General features: G+C 40.3%; 1 protein-coding gene across 1 annotated transcript in view; it reads right to left on the reverse strand.

Moving 5' to 3' along the window:
* Positions 1-1,307: 1,307 nt before the first annotated feature.
* Positions 1,308-20,797, reverse strand: part of SYT16 (synaptotagmin 16) — a 99,779-nt gene continuing 80,289 nt past the window's right edge. The window contains exons 4-6 of the mRNA XM_028102379.1: positions 18,757-19,197; positions 15,414-15,603; positions 1,308-1,621 (exon numbers count right to left, since the gene is read on the reverse strand). Coding sequence (XP_027958180.1) covers positions 1,308-1,621; positions 15,414-15,603; positions 18,757-19,197 — 945 coding nt within the window. The remainder of the gene's footprint in view (positions 1,622-15,413; positions 15,604-18,756; positions 19,198-20,797) is intronic.

The raw sequence follows: 20,797 nt of genomic DNA on the forward strand, positions 1-20,797 counted from the left end.
AGAAAAATAAACATGCACTGCACAAATATGTAAAAGTCAGAGATACAATTTCATGCTTATTACCGGACAAGATGAGTGTTCTGAATGGCACATGCCCAGAATGCAAGTAGTGACTAATATCCGCTGCTGCAAATGCCATGGAAAATGACAATTATAGGCACTTCAAATGCTCAAAACAAACAAACAAACCAAAATAAAAAAAAAAAAACCTCGGTGTCATTTAATACAAGCTGAAAATATTTCTTCATTCACAGGTATCATAACATGTTCATTTCTAAGAGTCAATTAAATCAACGTTTATTACGGACACATTATATACAATTTACTATGCTCTAATGAGGGAAAATAACTGCATAAAAAAGAATAAGGTTTACATGCAGGTGTACATTCAAAATATATGTATGTGTATATATCACTGAATATAGAAAAAGTATAATCTAAAGGAGAACACTCGATTCAGAAAATCAACAAATCCATGACTTAAATACGGGGTTTTTTTTGTTTTCTTCTCATTCTGTAAGAATTTATTAGGTGAGAAAAATAGCATAAAAACCTTGAAAATTACAAGTTGGAAATCTTACATATTAAAAGGAGACAAGATGTCTTTCAACAGTGTTTTCAAACTCTGTTTTACCTTCAAAATGATTCACCTAACCAAATCTCATAGGAAACCACAATATATAAGTGAGATAAAGAAAGGCATTTAAAGAATACAAATTTGTTTTATAAGTATGAGTTTATAACATTTATTTTTTAAGTAAATAAATGAGTTTTCTTCACAGAGAGAAAAATGTAAAATAGGGGATTATGGATGACAGTTACACTCTCTTATGAGCCTTGGCATCTAAATCATTTCCATAGTGGGGGTGTTTTGGCACCATATTAACAAAATACTGATTCATACACATACCTGGTTACAAATAGTGAAATTTAACAGCTCCCTTGAGATCTCAGGTTACTCTTCAAGCAAACAGAGACAGCAAGAGACACTTCATTCCTCAGGTTGAACCCAGACTCAATGATCTATTAACACAAAATGACTCATCATCACTGTTCCCAACTGTGGTTAATTTTCCATAAAATACACTTGACCGTGTATGTGTTTTTTTAAATTATAATATCTGAATCCAAATCAAACCTTTGAGAGACCCAAAGATCCCGCCCAGAATGTCCCAGAGGTTAGTAGACTCTAATACCTATTTGTAAGCCTGTCTTTAAAACGCCTACCAGCATGTGCTGAGTTGGTATCAGTGGCCAAAACACTGGTGGCCAGGGCAGATGTCACATGCGAATGCCTGCTGGCAAAACTAGGATTCGAGCAAGGTGTGCCATCTGCAGATTTGCTGGCCTTTGGTTTCCTTCATTTCCTCCCAATGGTCTTGTTCCTCTTCTCCGCTACTGTTTTGGCCCAGAGCAATCCAACCAATCATCTCTTTACGCTTCATAGTACGCCTGTTATAAACGGAAATCATCAGTGTGACATCAGAGAGCTGAAAGAGGGCCACCTGGAAAGCAAAGGTCTCCTTGTAGACTGGATTGGGCTGACCACGTCGAATGGACGTCTTACAGCGGGACATCTCATGACCCACAGAATTGAGAAGAAAGAGCTTTCCGTATGTATCTAAGGAAAAAAACAACAGAAATGAGAAAACATCAGAGCTTTCTGTGTTGCTAGTTTTGTTGTAATATTTACATGGGATCCAAACTTTTCCTTTTTAACATACTGAGCAGCATCCTTAGGCCTGGTATTTGCTGTAGGACTAACATACTTTCCATGAATTATTAAGGAAAGGGATTATTACCTTCAATGGTTAATGTTTCATGCAGCCCACTATGAGCACCTTGCTGACATTCATTAGAAGCAGCTTCTAAGGACTTTGCTGCCTGCTTACTCATCTGCAAGGCTGTCAGTTTGAAAGAGGAATTGCCTTGTGTACAACTGTGCCCCTGGTTCCTGGCCTAGTGTCCAACACATGGTAAACATTCAATATATATTAAACATTTTGTAACGAACGTACATGACTCTCCAGCAGGCTTGACTTTCTTTTTTCTTTTGGTCTTGCGTTTTCAAACTTGCAAAATGAAGATAAACCCCTTGGTTTTATCACCCTTGCCCTGGAATGCTATAAAATGGGATTAGTCTCATATGTTTAACAATTTATAGAAAGGAAAAAAATTATCCAAATTTTATTAACATAATCTACTACTGCTGCTAAAATTCCTGAATAGATAATTGCAAAGAAAACTATCTCCAAAGGCAATTATATTTTTATTAAAATCACTTAATTCATCAATTTGTTGGCTCTCTCTTAATGACAATATTTACCACTAACGTATGTGTGTCTTAGCCTTTAAAAAAGAAAATCTAAGTGTTAGGGTATTTCGCAGATTCTATCATTCTGTATATTCTGTTCAATGCAGGCTGAGAGCTGATTTGTGTTTACTGCTCACTTTCCCACCTAACAACTAAACTTTTAAAGTGTAAATCCAGATCTCTGTAATTTACTGTTCTCTACAAGAGCATTGCAAGATGGGAAACAAATTACAACCTGCAGTTTTCTTTCTATGTTGATCTTTTTCTATTCCAGTTTGATGTGTTATTTTATTCACTTATCTGCTGAGAAACACAAGGTGTGAAATTACACTTCAGGTCTGAAAACACTTCTCTGTCTCAGAAACAGGCCTCTCCACTCTTCAAACTGCTCTACTGAGAAAGCTGTCAGAAAACCAGCAATAGGGGAGTGAGTTTGTGTTTCCACAGCTGTACAGCTCCATGATTCCTATAGGAGAAGTTCAATCCAGTCCCTGAACCTCTCTGGCAATTCTTGCCTCGGCTAGGGCAGTGGGAATTGAGTTAATCTTGCAAACAAAAGACCTGCTCATTTCACAAAGTGCAATTTCAATCTTTATCCTGTCACAGATCACTTTCTAATGACAAGAAAGGCCATTTACTACCAAACCGCCATCACTGAAGCTGAATGATACGTGTATGACAAAAGGGGAAAATAATTATTTGATAAACAATCCAGTCTGAGGGCACCTAACCAAAAGAAGGGAAATGTTGCTGATTGTTCCAGCTCAAAGGGAACCTTTTCTCAGCAGTGATAATGTGTTTACTTTTCAGTGTCCGGAGCCAAGGCTGTGCCCAGGAAAGTCAACCTGTGAGGAACAGTGCAGAGTATGCCTGCGGTCTTTTGGGGTTTGATGACTTATTCCAATGAGCACCAGCCAGAATGGATGAAGAAAGGACCAAGTAAATATACAACTTCACTGAATTCTGTGTTAATTTTTTGGAATTGATAATATTTGCTACAAAGCAATACCAAGCAATATTTTATCTTCTGATGATGATTCAGGTTGCCCTTCAGTGGCTCTAGTAACTCAAAACCATCATCAAAAGGTTGGATGGGTCATAATTCCTTGATAGTCCTCGATGCCGCTCTTCTGAGTCAGCTGTGGCAGCTGCTTTACCAGTCACTGTCTCCTTCTCTGTAAAGGAAGATGCCATGTGTACCAGAAAAAAATGATAATAGTACACAATCCTCAATTGATCATGGTATAAAAGTATGCCATTTGAAACTCAGAAGTCATGTTTCCAAAGAAACAGCACCATACCATAGTGGTTACTTATGGAGCTCATACAAAACACTGCCCATTTGCAGCACGATGTTCTACCAATAGTACTACAGACTCCGCCTTGGGGCAGGACTGGGGCACCATGATCGTCAGGGCAAGGGAAAGGAATTCCATCACTTAACCTCCCCTTCCCTTTTAATTTAGTAATAATTACAGGATATTTTAAACATACATAAAGAGAGTAGAGAACAATATTACACACACCCAAATATCCACCACACAGACTTGTGATATTTAACATTTGTCGTATTTACTACTGACCTTTTGCTTTCTGTTTGATTTTTAGGAAACAAAATATCATAATTGAAGATCCTTGGGTATCCCTCCTTGATCCTTTTTGATTTCTTCTCTCACTAAAGTTAATTACTAGCCTGGATTTGGAGTTCATCATTTTCATTGTGTAAGTAGACATAAATAAAGATATCCAAAACATACTTAACAGAATTTTGCACATTTAAAAGTATTTAGCATTTTACGGTAGGTATTCCTGAAACTTGCCTTTGTTCATTCTGCATTAAATTTTTTATATTACCTATATTGATATACACACCTGTGATTGATTTATTTTAACTGCTGTATAGTGTTCTAAACCACAATTCACTTGTCCATTCTCTTAATTAATGGATATTTATTTATAATAACCAAGAATGGAAATGATATCACTGCACATTTTTCTATATTTTATACTGTACCAAAATTTGAGAATTTCTCCAGTATATATCTAGGAGTGGATTGCTGGCCCTTTATAAATTCTAGATACAAAATCTTTGTTATATTTATTGCTAGTATCTTCTCTCTGTTCTTATCCTTTTATTTTATAGTGACTTTTATATGATAACTGCTTTAAATTTTTGTGGAGTCTGATTTATAAATGTTTTCCTTTTCAGTTTATGGGTTAAAAGAAATTCTTTTTTTTTTCTTTAAAGATTTTATTTATTTATTTGAAAGAGAGTGACCATGTGCACATGAGCAGGGGAGGGGCAGAAGGAGAGGAAGAAGCCAACTCCCCACTGAGCAGGGAGCTGGACATGGGGCTCTGGGGCTCGATCCCAGGAACCTGAGAACATGATCTGAGCAGAAGGCAGATGCTTAAATGACTGAGCCATGCAGGCACCCCTCATTAAAAGAAATTCTTTTTTTTTTTTTAAGATTTTATTCATTAGAGAGAGAGCACACAAGGAGGGGGAGAGGCAGAGGGAGAAGGAGAAGCAGACTCCCCACTGAGCTGGGAGTCCCGACATGGGGCTCGTTCCCAGGACCTGGAGATCATGATCTGAGCCAAAGACAGCTGCTTAACCATCTGAGCCACCCAGGCGCCCCTAAAAGAAATTCTTTAAGAAATCCTACCCAAACTCAATAGTCTCATATATTTTCTTCTATGAGTCATAAGAATTTATTTTTCATATTTGATATTTAATCTACCTGAAATTGATCTTTATGTATGGTGTGAAGTAGGGATTTATTTATTTTTTTCCATATGGGAAGCATTATTCATTAAATAGCCCATTATCTCCACAACTGATTTGTAATACAATGTCAGGTACCAACTCTCCAGGCTTGAGTGTCTTTCCCTCACCTGATAATAGTTATTAACATCATTTTATAATATGCCTTTGTATCTGCTAGGGAGACTCCTACTATTGTCTTTTTAAAAACTTTTCATTATTTTAAATTGTTTGGTTTAACTGGCTGTTGCATATGAACTTAGGATCAGCCTGTCAAGTTGTTTTTTTTTTTTTTAAAGCAAAATATACAAAAGAACCAAAACCCTGTGGGGATTTTGACTGGGATTGTACTGGATATATAGATTAATTTGGGAAAAGTTGTTATCTTCACAATATAGAACATTCTCACCAATGAACATAGTTTACCCATCTAGTTTTCTTTTGTGTCTTTCAAAAAGTTTTGTATCTTTTTCCATAATTTTCTTTTCTTACTCATCTTTTATTAATGGTACATTAGGTATTTTCTTACTGTTGTGCATAGCAATGTTTTAAAACTCTTCTTTCTTTCCTTTTTTTTTTTTTAAGAGGGGAGGAGGGTCAGAGGGAGAGAGAGAATCTTAAGCAGGCTCCACGCCCAGCAGAGAGCCTGACTGGAGGCCGGATCTCAGGACTCTGAGATCATGACCTGAGTTGAAATCAAGAGTCGGGCGCTTAACCAACTGAGCCACCGAGGCACCTTTAAAACTCTTCTTCCTAACTGTTCCTGATGTATTAGAAAATAATTGGTTTTGTATGAGAAACTTATTAGTTCAAATTTGTAGATCTTCTAATGTAAACAGTCATATTTTTTACAAATAATGGCAGTTTTGTTTCTTTCTTTCATGCTTTAAATTTTTATTTTTTTCTTATCCTAATGAATTGTCTTGAGCCTCCAGCCTAATACTGAATAAGAGTGGTGACAGTGGGAATCCTTATTTTGTTCCTGACTTTAATAATGGGATTTCAGGATTAAGAATGACAGTGCAGATTTTCTTTAAATGCCCACTAACAAGATTAAGCAAGTTCTGTACCTCATATTAGTTGTTGATATTGAACACCATTTTCCCCTTCCTAAGCAATTTCCTGTATCAAAGGGGCATAAAACTTAAAACGCATTTCCCTAAATCTCCTGCCAGTAAGATCCCACTAATGAAAGCGTCTTGTCTGAGACTGGAAGGTAGAAGAAAAGGGGAGCCGCATCTCTCCAGACCCAGTAGCTGGCAAAGTAGTGGTTTTGCCCATGGTGTTCAAACATCCTTAAGAGAATCTCTTCTTTCCTGCACAAACAGCTCAGACCATTTTGGCATCTTTCCTGTGATGTCTGTACTTCTAGATTTCCTGAGGGAGCTTCAACCCTACAATAAACAACATTGGACTCAAAATATCTAGACTATTCCTAGTTCCCTGACAAAATCTGACTGATATTGTAAGTGATAATCTGAACTGGAATGTTTCCATAAAAAACAACAACAACAACATAAGAATGGGCACTGGCATCGAAGGTGGGTGCCAGATGATGAAAAGATCAGAGGCTAGGATAGTGGAGACCCATACTCCATATTATGTGATGGTGAAATCCCCATCTGACCTAAGTTAGGAGGAAGGGCATACAGCCAGTCAGTTTTTTGCTCTCCTAGGGAAAGAGATTGGAAAAGAGAATGCTAGAAGTGTATTCAGTACTACTAGCTTCACTTGAGGGGCAGAGAGAGGCAAAAGGTAAGCTTGGGAAAGAACTGGCCAGTGTGCAAGGTAAACAGAAAGGAAAAAGAAGGAATACTGAAATTCAGGCCTTTCTGTGGTTAGAAAAGCTAACTGCTTCCAGACTTCCAAACAGTGAGAAATGGATCTCAAAGGAATTCAAACAACAGAGGCCCAACAAACCTTCTCAGGTGAATAAGGTGATAATATCATACTAAGGACATAGGCTTCATACCAGATTTGAGTTGACCGGGCCTTCTGACTGAGTTCTGAATAACGGAATATGAGAAATGATAATAATTACCTTCAATCATGACTATATTCAAGTACTCCCACCCAAGCAAGAAATCTCCCATGCTGTCCCTTCCCTGTCCACAACAACAATGCAGGTCACATTTTGAATATGATCGTTATTGTCTCATTAAATGGAAAGAGCCTGTGTGCCTTTGTCCCAGCAGAGAGGAGTCATTTGACTCACTACAAACAGTGATGCAAGGGAGAAATAAACCTTTGCTGTGTCCAGCCACCCAGATGGCAGGGCTTGTTTGTTACTCCATCTCAGCCTACCCTATACTAACACACCTTCTCTTATCTACCTGCTAAGTTTTCTTTATCAGTAATGGACAGTGCATTCTCTCAAAAGCTTCTTTTGCACCTGTTGAGATAACCATAATGGTTTCTCATATGTCAGCTAATATGATGAACTACACTAGCGATTTTCCTAAAGTTAAATCCTTCTTACTTGCCCGAGCTAAGCTCAATTCGTTGGTAATTAGAATTTTTTTTCTTATACGTTATGAGGCTAGGTGGGCCAACATAAACTATAGTGTAGGTAGAAGGATGTGGGGAGGGGAGACAGGGAGAGATTGGGAGCAAGAGAAATAATCTAGCATTATATCTATCTTTTACACAGCAGTTTTAATCCTTTTACATTTATTATGATCACTGATACATTTTTTATTTATTTTTATTGTTTTGGTTTGTGTTTCTATACTGCACTGTCTATGCCTTTAAGTATCCTTTCCTGATTTCTATTGATCCACTGAATTTTCTTTATTCTAATTTGTTCCCTCTATTGGTTTGAAAGTTAGATGAAAATTTTAACATGTGCTTTGACTTAATGTCTAAAATTAATCAATATCTCTACTCTCCTCTTGAGCAACATAAGGATCTCAGAATTCTTTGATTTCCATCTCCCCTTCTCATCCTTCCTGTTATTTCTCTTTGTTGTTGTACTCCCAATATATTACTCATTTTTCCTACTGCTGCTGTATTGTTTCTTGCAGTCTATACATGCTGATACTTACCTACATGTGTACCAGTTTTTTTGTTCATTATTCCTTTCTAAACTTCACTATTTCCTTCTAAATTCAATTTCTTTCTTCCTGAAATACATCAGTTAGTAATTCTTTCAATAATAAACCCTTTCAAACTTTGTGGAAAACATCTTTATTTTTCCTTCACTCAAACAGAACACTAAAAGTTGAGAGTGTTTTTCTCTTGAGACTGGTGATATTGTCCCCTTCTCCTCTGGCTTCTGTTATTGCTGTTGAGAAGTCTGTCCTAAGTCTTTTTTTTCCTTAATATTTTATTTATTTATTTGTCAGAGAGAAAGAGAGAGCACAAAGCAGGGGGAGCAGCAGGCAGAGGTTGAAGCAGGCTTCCTGCTGAGCAGGGAGCCCAATGTGGGACTCGATCCCAGGACCCCAGGATCATGACCTGAGCCGAAGGCAGACACTTAACCAACTGAGCCATCCAGGCGTCCCTAGAGGTCTGTCCTCAGTCTTACTGCCACCCTTCTGCAGGTAACTTGGTTTAAAAAACAAAACAAAACAACCACCACCAACAAACTAAACAGCTTGATTGAGATATAATTTACGTATCATGGTAATGGTATTTCCCCCTCGTTGCTTTTCTGTCTAGAAAAGCAGTCTATTCTGTCTAGAAAGTTCGTCTATTCTAACTTTAATATTGTTGTGGGAATTAAGTGAGTTAATGGAAGTAAAGGATTATCACCTATACACTCTGTAAATTAGTGCCACATATAAATCTTCATTTAAATTGGCCATAATTCTGAGCACACAGTGGTTGCTAATAAACACTATATTTAGCTGGAAAATGGGCCAGGATTTTGAAAGGTGGTATGCCCCATATCTGTTCATTTTCATTTAGTCCTTTTTTCCCCTGCACTCTATTTGTACAGCTCACTCTCTGCATCCCACCTGTTCTTCATAGTCGACATGAGGCAGCTTGATATGCTTTTTTGTTTTTCTTTGCTCTAGTCTCTGCTATTGTGAGTGCCTAACAAGGTTAATATGGTGCTGCTTTAAGTATTATCATTTGGGATGTAATTATCACATGTGGCTAATCATGCACATGCTGAGAGGCTGGGAACTTGTTTTTAACTGGAGGGGACATCTTAGTGATAGTTTTTGACAAGAACCATTATATGTGTGTATATACACACACACATACACAACGCAGTAACGCACTGCAGAAGGAGACATAGTGAAAATAGGGATGGAGAAAGAGAACCTACCAACAGAATAACTAATACATTTTTAACTTAGCACTTGTATCGGTAACATTAGCTTGTTAACCTCATTTAATAGGGAAGGAAATGAAATTCAGAGAGGTTAAATCAACTGTCGAGGCCATGCAGTAATTGGGTGGCAGGCAGAACAGAGCTGCTAAATTGTTAGTGAATTGCTTTCCCATGAAGCCAAATTTGAAGGATAATCAAATGTTTCTAATTCTCCATGGAAACTTTTTCAAAAGCATTTGTAAATGCATATTGGGATTTCATATGACTACTAGATGCTATAAACTGCTTTTTCACCTGGACCATCAACCATGTACAGATGTGGAGACTGTTCCTTGCCATCAGTTTGTAGACTAGCCTATACCACCTTAACAGCAATAATGAAAATATTTTTGAACACTGACCACACATACTAAATGAGGTATTACCTTGAAAATGACTGGCATGACTCTTGGCACACTGTTATGTGATTAGTTCATGTTGTTACTTCATTTATATGTTGTTTCTAAATAGGTTCAATGGGCTAGTTTCAGTAATATTCAAATAGCCTATTCTATCATCCCTAGCCCACCTATTATTTGAAAACAACAACAACAACAACATATAACATAGGCATTTTCCAAAAATAAAGAAGAAAAACATATGTAAACAGATGTAAATCTAGATACAAGTCTATCTATATCTACATCTACATCTATCTGTCCATCCATCCATCCATTGGATGAACAGGGAAAAGGTTAAAGTTAGAAATCAGGAAGCACCTAATCACATACTTTCTCTTGGGATGGGTGTGGTTTATAGAGAGTGCTACAGAAGATGCACTCAGATTCAGTTGCTTGGTGCTCTATCCTGCCCAAGGTTGAGTCAGGGGAATAAGGTTGGACCTTGAGATGTCAACATAACCAAAAACAATGTAATTCTAACCAAAGAAGCTGAGGTTCATGTTTTATTTTTACCCACCTGATCCATCTGAACTATTCTAGACCAGACTAGCTTTTTCTGCCCAATATTATATAAGTAGAATTTTCAAATACACTGAAAATTTGAAATAATTGTACAGTGGATACCCATATACTTACTTCCTAGATTCTTCATTTGTTACATTTTGCTTTGTTTGTGTTATGGACTGAATGTGTGTATTCTCCCAAAAGTTACATGTTGAAGCCTTAATCCCCAATGTGATGGTATTTGGATGTGTGACCTTTAGGAGGTAATTAGGTCATGAGGGTGGATCCCTCATGATTGAGATTAGTGCCCTTATAAGAGAAGACAAGAGAGAGATGATTTCTCTCTCTGCCATGTGAGGATACAGCAAGAAGGTATCTGTCTGCAAAGCAGGAAGAGGGTTCTCACCAGGAACCAAATCAGCTGGACTTCGATCTTGAACTTCCCAGCCTCCAGAACTGTGAGAAATAAATTTCTGTGAAGGCACTTAGCGTATGGCATTTTTGTTGTAGTAGCCAAGCTCAGACCATTTTCTTTCTCATATACCTGCGTATCTATCTACCCATCAATCCCTCTTAGCTGTATTCATCATTATTCTTCACCCCTAAACATTTCTGCATACATTTAAATAACCAGAGTTCAATATTTTGTGGTTCTTTTCTACTTTAAGGTAAAATTTACACACAGTGAAATGCACAAAGCCTAGTACCATTTGGTAAGTTCTGACAAATGCAAACATCCATTTAACTCATACTCCCATCGAAATATAGAACATGCCCATCACCTCAGAATATTCTTTCATGTCCATGCCCAGTTCATCTTGACACTGATACCAATCCTGAGGCAACCACTTTTCTGCTTATTTTCACTATAGATAAGTTTTGCTTATTCAAGAACTTCCTATGAATGGAGTCATGTAATAGGTACTCAGTATGTTTTTGAGATCCCATGTTAATTTCCTTTTTAGTTGTTGAATAGTATTCCACTATATAAATATATCTTTGTTTATTCATTCATGTGGACATGAGGGCTCTTTGCAGTTTTGCCATTATGAATAAATCTGCTCTGAACATTCTTGTGCAGGTCTTTTATTCTTCTTCTTCTTCTTTTTAACATGTGGATAAATGCCTAAAAATAGAACTGTTGCATTTTCAGCGCAAGTTTAGTTGTATAAGAAACCGCCAGGCCTTTTCCCAAGTGGTTGTTCCATTCCCACCAACAATGTATTCTCCACATCCTCACCAACACTTGATGGAATCAGCCATACTTTTAGCCTTTCTAGTGCACGTCATGGAGACTCATATCTAAGAATGCTCTCACCAGCTTCCACCCATCAAAGCAAAACCTGCCTCTCACTGAGACCTCTCCCCCAAGTATTTACCTCGGAAGTTGGAGAAGGGGGGCTTACATTTCAGTGGTTTATTTCTTCTAAGGCCCTAATAGAGAAGAGGAATTTCATCTACTATCTGTCCGCCTTTCCTTTATCTTGCTTAGAAAGAAAAGTTTAAAATGTCCGAACAGTCATCCGACTGGATCAAGCTGTCAAGTTCAAAGTTCTCTGTTTCATGATATATTTTGAGGCAAAAGATTCTCAATTCTAAATCTCCAGCCTTTCTCCCAGTTTCTAGCAATATTTAGAAAGTTCGATATTCAAGAGAAGAAAATTTCCCAATATTCAGGCTCAACCTATTCTCCTTCAGGCTTCCCTAAGGACCATTCTTCAATTATCATAGCTACTCTGTAAAGCAGGATTGGTGTCCCCTGTTTACAGAAGAGGGAACTGTCCCTGAGCCCAGAGTCTTATGCACAGGGTTTTAGGACCCTCACACGAGCGTTCCCACACATGCCTCTCCCCTTGCAGGCAGCTCCTCATGGCAGACTCTGACCTGTGATGCAGGGCTCTGGCGTCACCTCCTACCCTCCATCCACCTCATGGAGACAGTTCACTTGACCATCTCCCTCAGCCACCCATCACCCCCAGGCCGACTCATCCCCTAGCTTGCATCCTCTCTCCTCCCCCCTTTCTTCCAACTCTGCTCAGTTATCTCATAAAACTCTTGTTCTGTCTCTTATTTTCTTCCATATGGGAACTAAAAATGTAACCTAAGCTTGCCTGATGACTGCCAAAGTAGTGCTAGTGGCATAATAAAGTGAGACATAATGAAGAGCCAATGCCATCAACATCTAAAGCCCTTGAAAGTACCAAGAGATCCCTTTTACAATCTCCACAAAGGAACCTTCTACTTTCTCAACCCCTCCTAATTAAACTGGCTTTTCCTCAAGTGCCAGAATTCTACATAAACAAAAAACTTTTGTCTTCACTACTGGGTTTCTGTTTTAATGAACAGCATCACAGCAACATTGTTTTCTATTACTTTGGTTGCAAAGATAGAGCATGTCAGTTAGGGTTTAAATTAAATTGCAACATTATGTCTACAAAAAATCATGTAGCAAATGCCAAACTGACTTAAACTTCTGGAATAAAATCAATTTCTAAATTAGGACTTGCCTTTTTTTTCTGTTCAGTTTTAAATATTTGTTACAAGAATTTCCTCTTTGGCATGTTTTCTCTTATATAGAAATGTATAATGATACAATAGTACCATCCTCAACATCACAGCTTTCTATGTAGTATTTCTACCTAGAAAGTATATATGATTCCAATTCCATTTTACAGATGAGGAAACTGAAATTGAGGAAAGTTTAATAACTTCCAGCTAGTAAGTGGCAGAGCCTGAATTCACACCTTAGTTTGTTAGCCTCCAGCTGATGCTTTCTTAGCCTCCATATTACCACCCAGCACACAGATTAAAGCTTCCCAGCGTGGACTGGAACAGGTCATGACTGTGTGATTTACCTCCCCACCATTCTCTGCAGCTCCACCATGTTCCTCCCAAGTAGTTATCCAGATCTCACCAAATTTCAGGAGGATAGGGGAAAACTGGAAAAAGCTCTAAAAGAAGAGCAGTAAATCCAGATCTTTAATAAATCCAGAGCCATTTTAAAAAAACAAAGCTGTACTGGAGTGGTTGGGGGTGGGAGGGATGGGGTGGCTGGGTGATAGACATTGGGGAGGGTATGTGCTACGGTGAGTGCTGTGAATTGTGCAAGACTGTTGAATCACAGATCTGTACTTCTGAAACAAATAACGCAACATATTTTAAGAAAAAAGAAAAAGAAGAAGATAGCAGGAGAGGAAGAATGAAGGGGAGTAAGTCAGAGGGGGAGACGAACCATGAGAGATGATGGACTCTGAAAAACAAACTGAGGGTTCTAGAGGGGAGGAGGGTAGGGAGATGGGTTAGCCTGGTAATGGGTATTAAAGAGGGCACATTCTGCATGGAGCACTGGGTGTTATGAACAAACAATGAATCATGGAACACTACATCAAAAACAAATGATGTAATATATGGTGATTAACATAACAATAAAAAAATTTTAAAAAAAACAAAGCTGTATCTAGCAAAGAGACTAGCTGTGTGATTAATAATCAGCACCTATGATGTATGTTAAATAGCTCTCACATGGCCATGAGCATCAACACAGAACATGGCTTATGTACCCACTCTCTTGTTAGCAAGAGTGCTGGGTTTTCCTTATGACATTGCTCTAATGGTGTTAATAGACTGACTAACAAGATACCACTGAACAGAGACTTTGTGGGCTGCAGCACAGATAAAGACTAAGAAGAGTGAGAGCCCGGATTTGGCTATAGAAGCTGACACTTTTCTACCATCTTGGCTGGCTCCTCGCCTGATGCTGGCATGTGAGGCCAGAGCCCATTGACTCCTTTAGCCTACCATGTTGTTATCAACTTCATCCTTATTTCAGTGAGACTCTGGTCCCTGGGATGGACAGGCTCACCTTTCTAGTTTACTTTCTGGACTCGAAAGGCTGGAAATGCAATATTTTTCAGACTCTCTTGCAGCTAGAATTCCAGATACAAATTAGGTTCCTCTGGTTGTATGAACTTGCATGAGTACCGGAAGGCAGAAGTGAGGCAGAAACCATCTTCCTGTCCCCTTTTAAGCTATTTTTGCTGACAATCATTAAAACCGAGCTAATTTTTAGCAGCATTATTCCAATGCTCAGTCTCTAACTTCTTGGGTCCTGATAGGCAGTTGCGGCTGTTTCCAGCAGCACCATTTTTATTCTGGCTTTCTGAGCCCGGGACTGCAGCTATAGGAGTGTCTTGGGCCCCTCTTTCCAGTGGTGATCTCCAAAGTGGTAGCTCTCCTGGTAAGTCAGGCTTATATTACCCCAGATCCTCTTCCATCTCCTCCTCTGTCAGCACCATAACCACTAACATTTCTTGTATGCTCACTGTGTGTTAGGCACTAGGCTAAATACTTTATAGAAATCATTTTGTTTAATCCCCCCCCACAAAAACCCATAAGGAAAGTATTACTGGGGCACCTGGGTGGCTCAGTCGTTAAGCGTCTGCTTTCGGCTCAGGTCATGATCCCAGGGTCCTGAGATCGAGCCCTGCACAGGGCTCCCTGCTCAGCAGAGAGCCTGCTTCTCCCTCTCCCACTCCCCCTGCTTGTGTTCCCTCTCTCGCTGTGTCTCTTTCTGTCAAATAAATAAATAAAATCTTAAAAAAAAAAAAGAAAGTATTATTAATATCACTTTGTTCCAGACGAACCTACTGAGATTCAGAATAGAGAGTTAAATTGTACTGGATCAGAGCAAAGCTAATGGGTAAGTGGGTAGAGCTGGATCTACCATCCACTTTGACCCTGTATCTGCCTCACTCCAAAGCCTATGCTCTGCTTCTTTAAAGGTATTTGCAGGCCTGGAACCTATCAGCAGATTTTAATTGCCAATACACATTATGTTGCTGAAGAGACATCATTCTTTTCCCTTTAACCATATACATGTAGAGGCCAGTCTATTTTGCATCGAGATATATCCAGATATTGAAGAAGTCTTCAATCTAATTAGATAGAAAGGCATTTAAAATATTAAGAGGTATCACTTTGTAAAAACATGTCTAAGTCATTCCAAAATCATTTCTTTATAAAAGTTAAAAAATTGAGACCAAAGCAAACACAGCCTTCTGCTTGCTCTTGGAAGGCCCAGAGCTGGGCATCCAGACATGCACTTACCAGGCGCTCTATTAACAGCGAGGTTTCGGAAATGGCTGCCTTTGATCATTTCCACGGATAATCGCCCCGTTGTGGCATTGTAGGACAGCCCCACCAACAGCTCTGGCGCTCCTCCATGAGACAGCGACTGCGTGGATGAAGCACTATCACTGTGAGAAACTGCAGATGGGCTGAGCGGAGACTCTCCACTCTGGAGGGGAAGAACAACAAAGAATCCATTGGTCCACGCTGTACTACTCTCTTACAGAAAGCCGATATTATGTTTGGTGAAATCGTGGCCCAATCTCAACTGCTGCCAAAGATTACTAACAGCGCACTTGGTGTGAATGATAATGGGCCTGGGGAGTGCAGTCATGGATGAGACGCCCCGCATTATTCGCTGACATATTTGCTTCGAGAGCTGTCTCCATTCAACATTTCCTCTCTAAAGACAAAATGGACAAAGATGTTATTACTAGTGTAAATCAAACGCTCTCAGATACACGAAGAGCTAATAATACATTTAATATAGACCCAAATTCCCTCCAGTGTCATTTGTGCTTGAATGTTTCTATGGAACCCATCCACTCTAGGCATGAGTTTTGTTTCTGTTCTCTGCAGCTTCTTGATGAATGTAGTAACACAGGAGGCACTTTGTCTTCACTAGAACAGAAATGACCACGACCATCTACCACCACATAGAACATTTGGCCCCTAGTTCTACTTCCCAGGGGTGTCAGGAATATACCAGATGCTATTACCCCCCCCTCCCCGAGGAAATGAATTACACTGAAAATGAGCACTTTTATGATTGTCTGGTAAAACAGTCCATGATTGGACTGTGGATCTCAGAGACTTTGCACGCACCAGGTGAGCCTAGGAGAGAGACAATGCTTTCTGTCCTGTTTATTCACACACCTGCTTCCCCAAAGTGCTCACCTTTCTACACCAGCCACATTGGGAGGAGGAGAGCAAAGTAAGTCAGGATGTTGACTCTCACCTCAAGAAGCATAGTGGGCACTGGCCCTGGGGGGGGCAAGACAGCCAGCCTCCAAGAGCCACCACCTCCTCCACCAGAAACAAGTGCATCAGACTTAGCTCAAACTTTCTTCCAAACATCTGAAGTCATTTCCTAAACTTGTTATCAAAAACCCCACAAAGGGACGCCTGGGTGGCTCAGGTCATGATCCCAGGGTCCTGGGATCGAGCCCTGGTCGGGCTTCTTGCTCAGCGGGGAGCCTGCTTCTCCCTCTCCCACTCCCTCTGCTTGTACTCTCTCTCTCTGACAAATAATTAAATAAAATCTTTTTTAAAAACCCCACAAAATAAACACATTAAAAGGAATTAAATATTCTTCACATCTGTAGGAAAAAACCCTGTTTACCAAGTCATGGCAGAGCCCTGGGTTTTCAAGAACACAATATGAAAACTATAGGGAGAGCTGGTTTTGATAGGGGCCATATAGGCCCTGCTGTCTAGATGATGACAATCCAGTAGTGACATATTTGCTTAGTTTGGGGTAAGCACACCCCTCCCCTGTGCTTCTACAGAAGCATCTACCAAGGCACCTATCACAACAGAGCTTGCCTCTCCCATCACATTTGAATCCTTGTAGATCACTCAGTCTAGTGCATAGCCCAATGCCTGGCATATAATCATGATGAACAGATAACTGATGAATTTTTACCTTCAAAGTTCTTTCACGCTGGTTCATCTTCCCCACTCAACTCTGTGTCTCTAGGACAGGACCTGGCACAGAGAAATCGGGGTGAGGTCATACCTACTCCTATGCCTTATAGTGCAGGATTCCTTGACCTCCTCTGACTTCTATTTTCCATGATTTCACATATACTTTAGTCAGAGCTTAAGAAAAAAGAGAGATTTAAGCAGAAATGAGAAATGATCTGCTTTTTTTTTTTTTAGATTTTATTTACTTTAGAGAGAGGTAGAGAGCACGAGTGGGGGGAGGGGCAGAGGGAGAGAGAGAATCCTGTGCAGACTCCGCGCTAAGCTCAGAGCCAGATGTGGGGCTCCGTCCCAGGATCGAGATCATGACCTGAACCAAAATCCAGAGTCAGACACTTAATGGACTGAGCCACCCAAGTGCCCCTAAAAGGTTCATTTGGGTCCCTGGGTTGGGAAGAAGGGGCAAAGGCAAAAGCAGGAAGACCACTGGGAGGCCATTTCAATAATCCAGCACAGTTAGGTTCTGGTTATAGTTTGAAGATAGAGCCAAGAGGATTTCGGGTTGACGTGAACAACTAAAAGGATGAAGTTGCCTTTAGCCAAGATGGGAAGGCTGCAGGTAGAATAGATTTAGGGAGACAAGTCTGGAGATACTAATTTTGAGATAGCTATTAAAAATTTAAGTGGCTGGATCTCCCATCACTACACTCCAGGCTTTCTGGCTCCTTTCCTCCCCCTAGACAGGACAAGCTCCTTCCTACTTCTCGATGCCTGAATGTGCCATTTCCTCCGTCTAGAATCCTTGGTCATTCACATGTCACCAGGCTTGATCCCTTGATTTGTGGAGTTCTGTGTTTTATTACCACCTCAAAGACACATTCTCTGACCCTTCTTAACCAACCGCAGCCTCTATCCCTCTCTCTCTCCCCTTGCAAACCCTGGTTTTCTCTTGTTGCCCCAGGCTGAAAGCTCTTGAGGGCAGAGGCATCACCCTTTTTGTTCTTTCCTACATCCCCTCTGCCTATATAGCACCTGACATGGCAGGCACTCAGTAAACGTTTCTGAACAGATGACTGATTGGCCCAATAGCCCAAGATGAGCTACCTGATATTTTTACATGGTTTTTAAAAGGAGGCCCTCATACTAGATGACATTTAACCCCCAGCAATAGCGGGTTGTCCATCGTGGAGACATACAAGCTGTGCGGAGATGCAGAGGATAAGGCACATGGTAGGAGCGCAGGCATATAAATGGAAGGTCTTAGGAGTGGCTGGAGATCTGGGCTGCTATGGTAGCCGACTCATACAAACATGTTAAGGAGCTCCCCTTCCAAGTCCCATCTCTGAGATTCATCATAATGCAGAGTAAGGGTGGCGCAAGAGGGAGATGGTCAGACCACAGGTCAGTTAATCAGCAGGCTAAGCCCTCCCCCCACACTTGCTGTCATTTCCAGAAATGGACAGGGAATACATCCATTGACTTATAGGGAAGATGGGCACGAAGAAAAAAACCATTGTACCATGAAGTGCAAATCATGGCTTATAAGGATGGGGAGAGCCAAATGGAAAATTAAATTAAGGTGTTTGAATTCACAGGCTGAATGTACTAAATCAAGGGCTGACAATTCCAGATCCTTGAACATACCCGCATCATTAGCAGCACCATTTAACATACTCACACTGATATTACTTCTTGGCTCCAGAACCAGAGTCACTTTCATTTCCCCTTCTGGGTGCAGGAGGCTGAGATGGAATAGCTTCTCTCCCATCATTCTCTCACGGGTCATCTTGCGGGCAGCATACAGACGGAAGCGGGCAGCACAGGCAGCCACATGTCTGGGCTCCAGCTTGGTGAAGGTGACCTTCTCCGTGAAGACAGGGTTGGGGCCTCTCTGTATGCTTGTCTTGCCCCTCTGTTTCTTACTGGGCAGCAGCACTACGTGAACTTGCCAGGAGTTGACACCACTTCGGTCCTTATCTGGGAGGCCCTGTGCTCTCACAATGGTCACTGTGAGCTTCTGGCTGGAGGCTCTATATTCAAAGATGACATCCAGGTCACCACATTTTGAGATGGGCTCCAAGACCCCGGCTGGCACCTGGAAATTGGCCCCATCCTGTTCCTGTTGCAGATAGAGGAAGAGATTAGGAATGTAAATGATAATGCCCAAATACCCTTTGGTGAGATGGTGCCCCTCTGTGATCCTTCAGAACCCTGTACTTTTTGACTACTAGCACATATCCCTATACATTAGAAGGGTCTAGACATAGACATACTGGTCTATGTCTCCCTTGGACTATGAATTCTCTAGGGGTACAGTCTCTGGCATATGGTGAGCCTTCATGAATGTTTTTGGAATGAATGAAGAAAGCTTTTATAATTTGCAAAGTGTTTTTATATACACTGACTCTCAAAAAGCACAACTGACCACTATCATTGAAACTGAGATACTAAGTCTAAAATTAGTCAACTATGCAACTGCCAAGAAACAACTTTTTCTGGAGTCCCCAGGAGAAATGGTTGAGTCTGGGCCTGTGCTCCAAGGGCCAGGACTTCCTGCAGATGAGAATCCTTATGGGGCCCAACGACAGGTGATCCTTCAGTAGATTTTCAAGCTACATGGGGGAAAAGGTTTTAGAGTAGAGCTTCTCAAACGTTCATGTGGACTTGAGTCACTCAGAGTTTCTGATTCCGTAGGCCTGGGGTGGGGCCTGAGACTCTGCACATCTAAGGCCCTGAGGATGCCACAGCTGGCCTCAAGACACACTTTGAGTACGAAGGGTTTAGGAGGACACCTATAGCAACCACTTAGCAAACAGCAACACTGGATGCGGAGACAGAGGGTTGAAAGCATAACTACCACACACTAGGTTTTTGGTTCTGGCCAAAAAGGCCACCCTCTCTGTGCTTTAGCTGCAAAATGAACATTAAGATGCCTACCTGATGGAGTGCTGTGGTGAGGTTTTATGAGATAGGGAAAAATACCTGGCTTAGACCAGACTCCATCAATATCTATTCCCATCAATGGACTGATGCTGCCTATTTTCAAGCATGGGCCCCTCATTGTAAAATAGCACCCTTAGACAACAATTCACCTATAGCCACTCAGATCTGATGACCTCACAGAGAAAGCTGAGCTGACCTGCATTACTACAGTGAAGTACTCTCCAACAAACTATAAAGAATGTCAACATAATTTGATTTTTTTTCTATGAAGGCATGATACTCATAACTAAACTTTGAGCTGATTCTTGTTGTAAATCGGAATCCATTTTCATTTATGTAATTGAACACCAGACTTTGCTAATTTAAAGACTACTTTAAAATATATAATAAAGCACCTCAAAAATGCACATTCATCAGCAGGACTTTCCCCGCAGAGTGGAGATGAAAGTGCACAGTTCTCTGGAGTGAGACATCCTTGGGGACCCCAGGTCTACCACTTCCTCCCCCTAGGGCATTGGACGAGTTATCTAATCCTCTCCACTCTTGGTTTTTTTCAAGAGTAAAATGGGGGTGAAAACTATTTATAGGGTTGTTGTGAAAATGAAAGGATTTGACATGCGGAAGACATGGAATAAATGCCTTCTCTTTTAAAATTCACGTTAGTCTACCGAGAAAATTTAGGCTTCTTGCAAAATAAGGGAAGCTCCTTATATTCTTTCCTCAGCATGCATTCATGTGAGAGTGTTTCTATTCAGAGGTACTTAGTTTCAAGTGAT

This window comes from Eumetopias jubatus, unplaced genomic scaffold (genome assembly GCF_037043125.1).
Source record: "Eumetopias jubatus isolate StellerSeaLion01/CBP00866 unplaced genomic scaffold, mEumJub1_p1.0 scaffold_7, whole genome shotgun sequence".
NCBI lineage: Eukaryota > Metazoa > Chordata > Mammalia > Carnivora > Otariidae > Eumetopias > Eumetopias jubatus.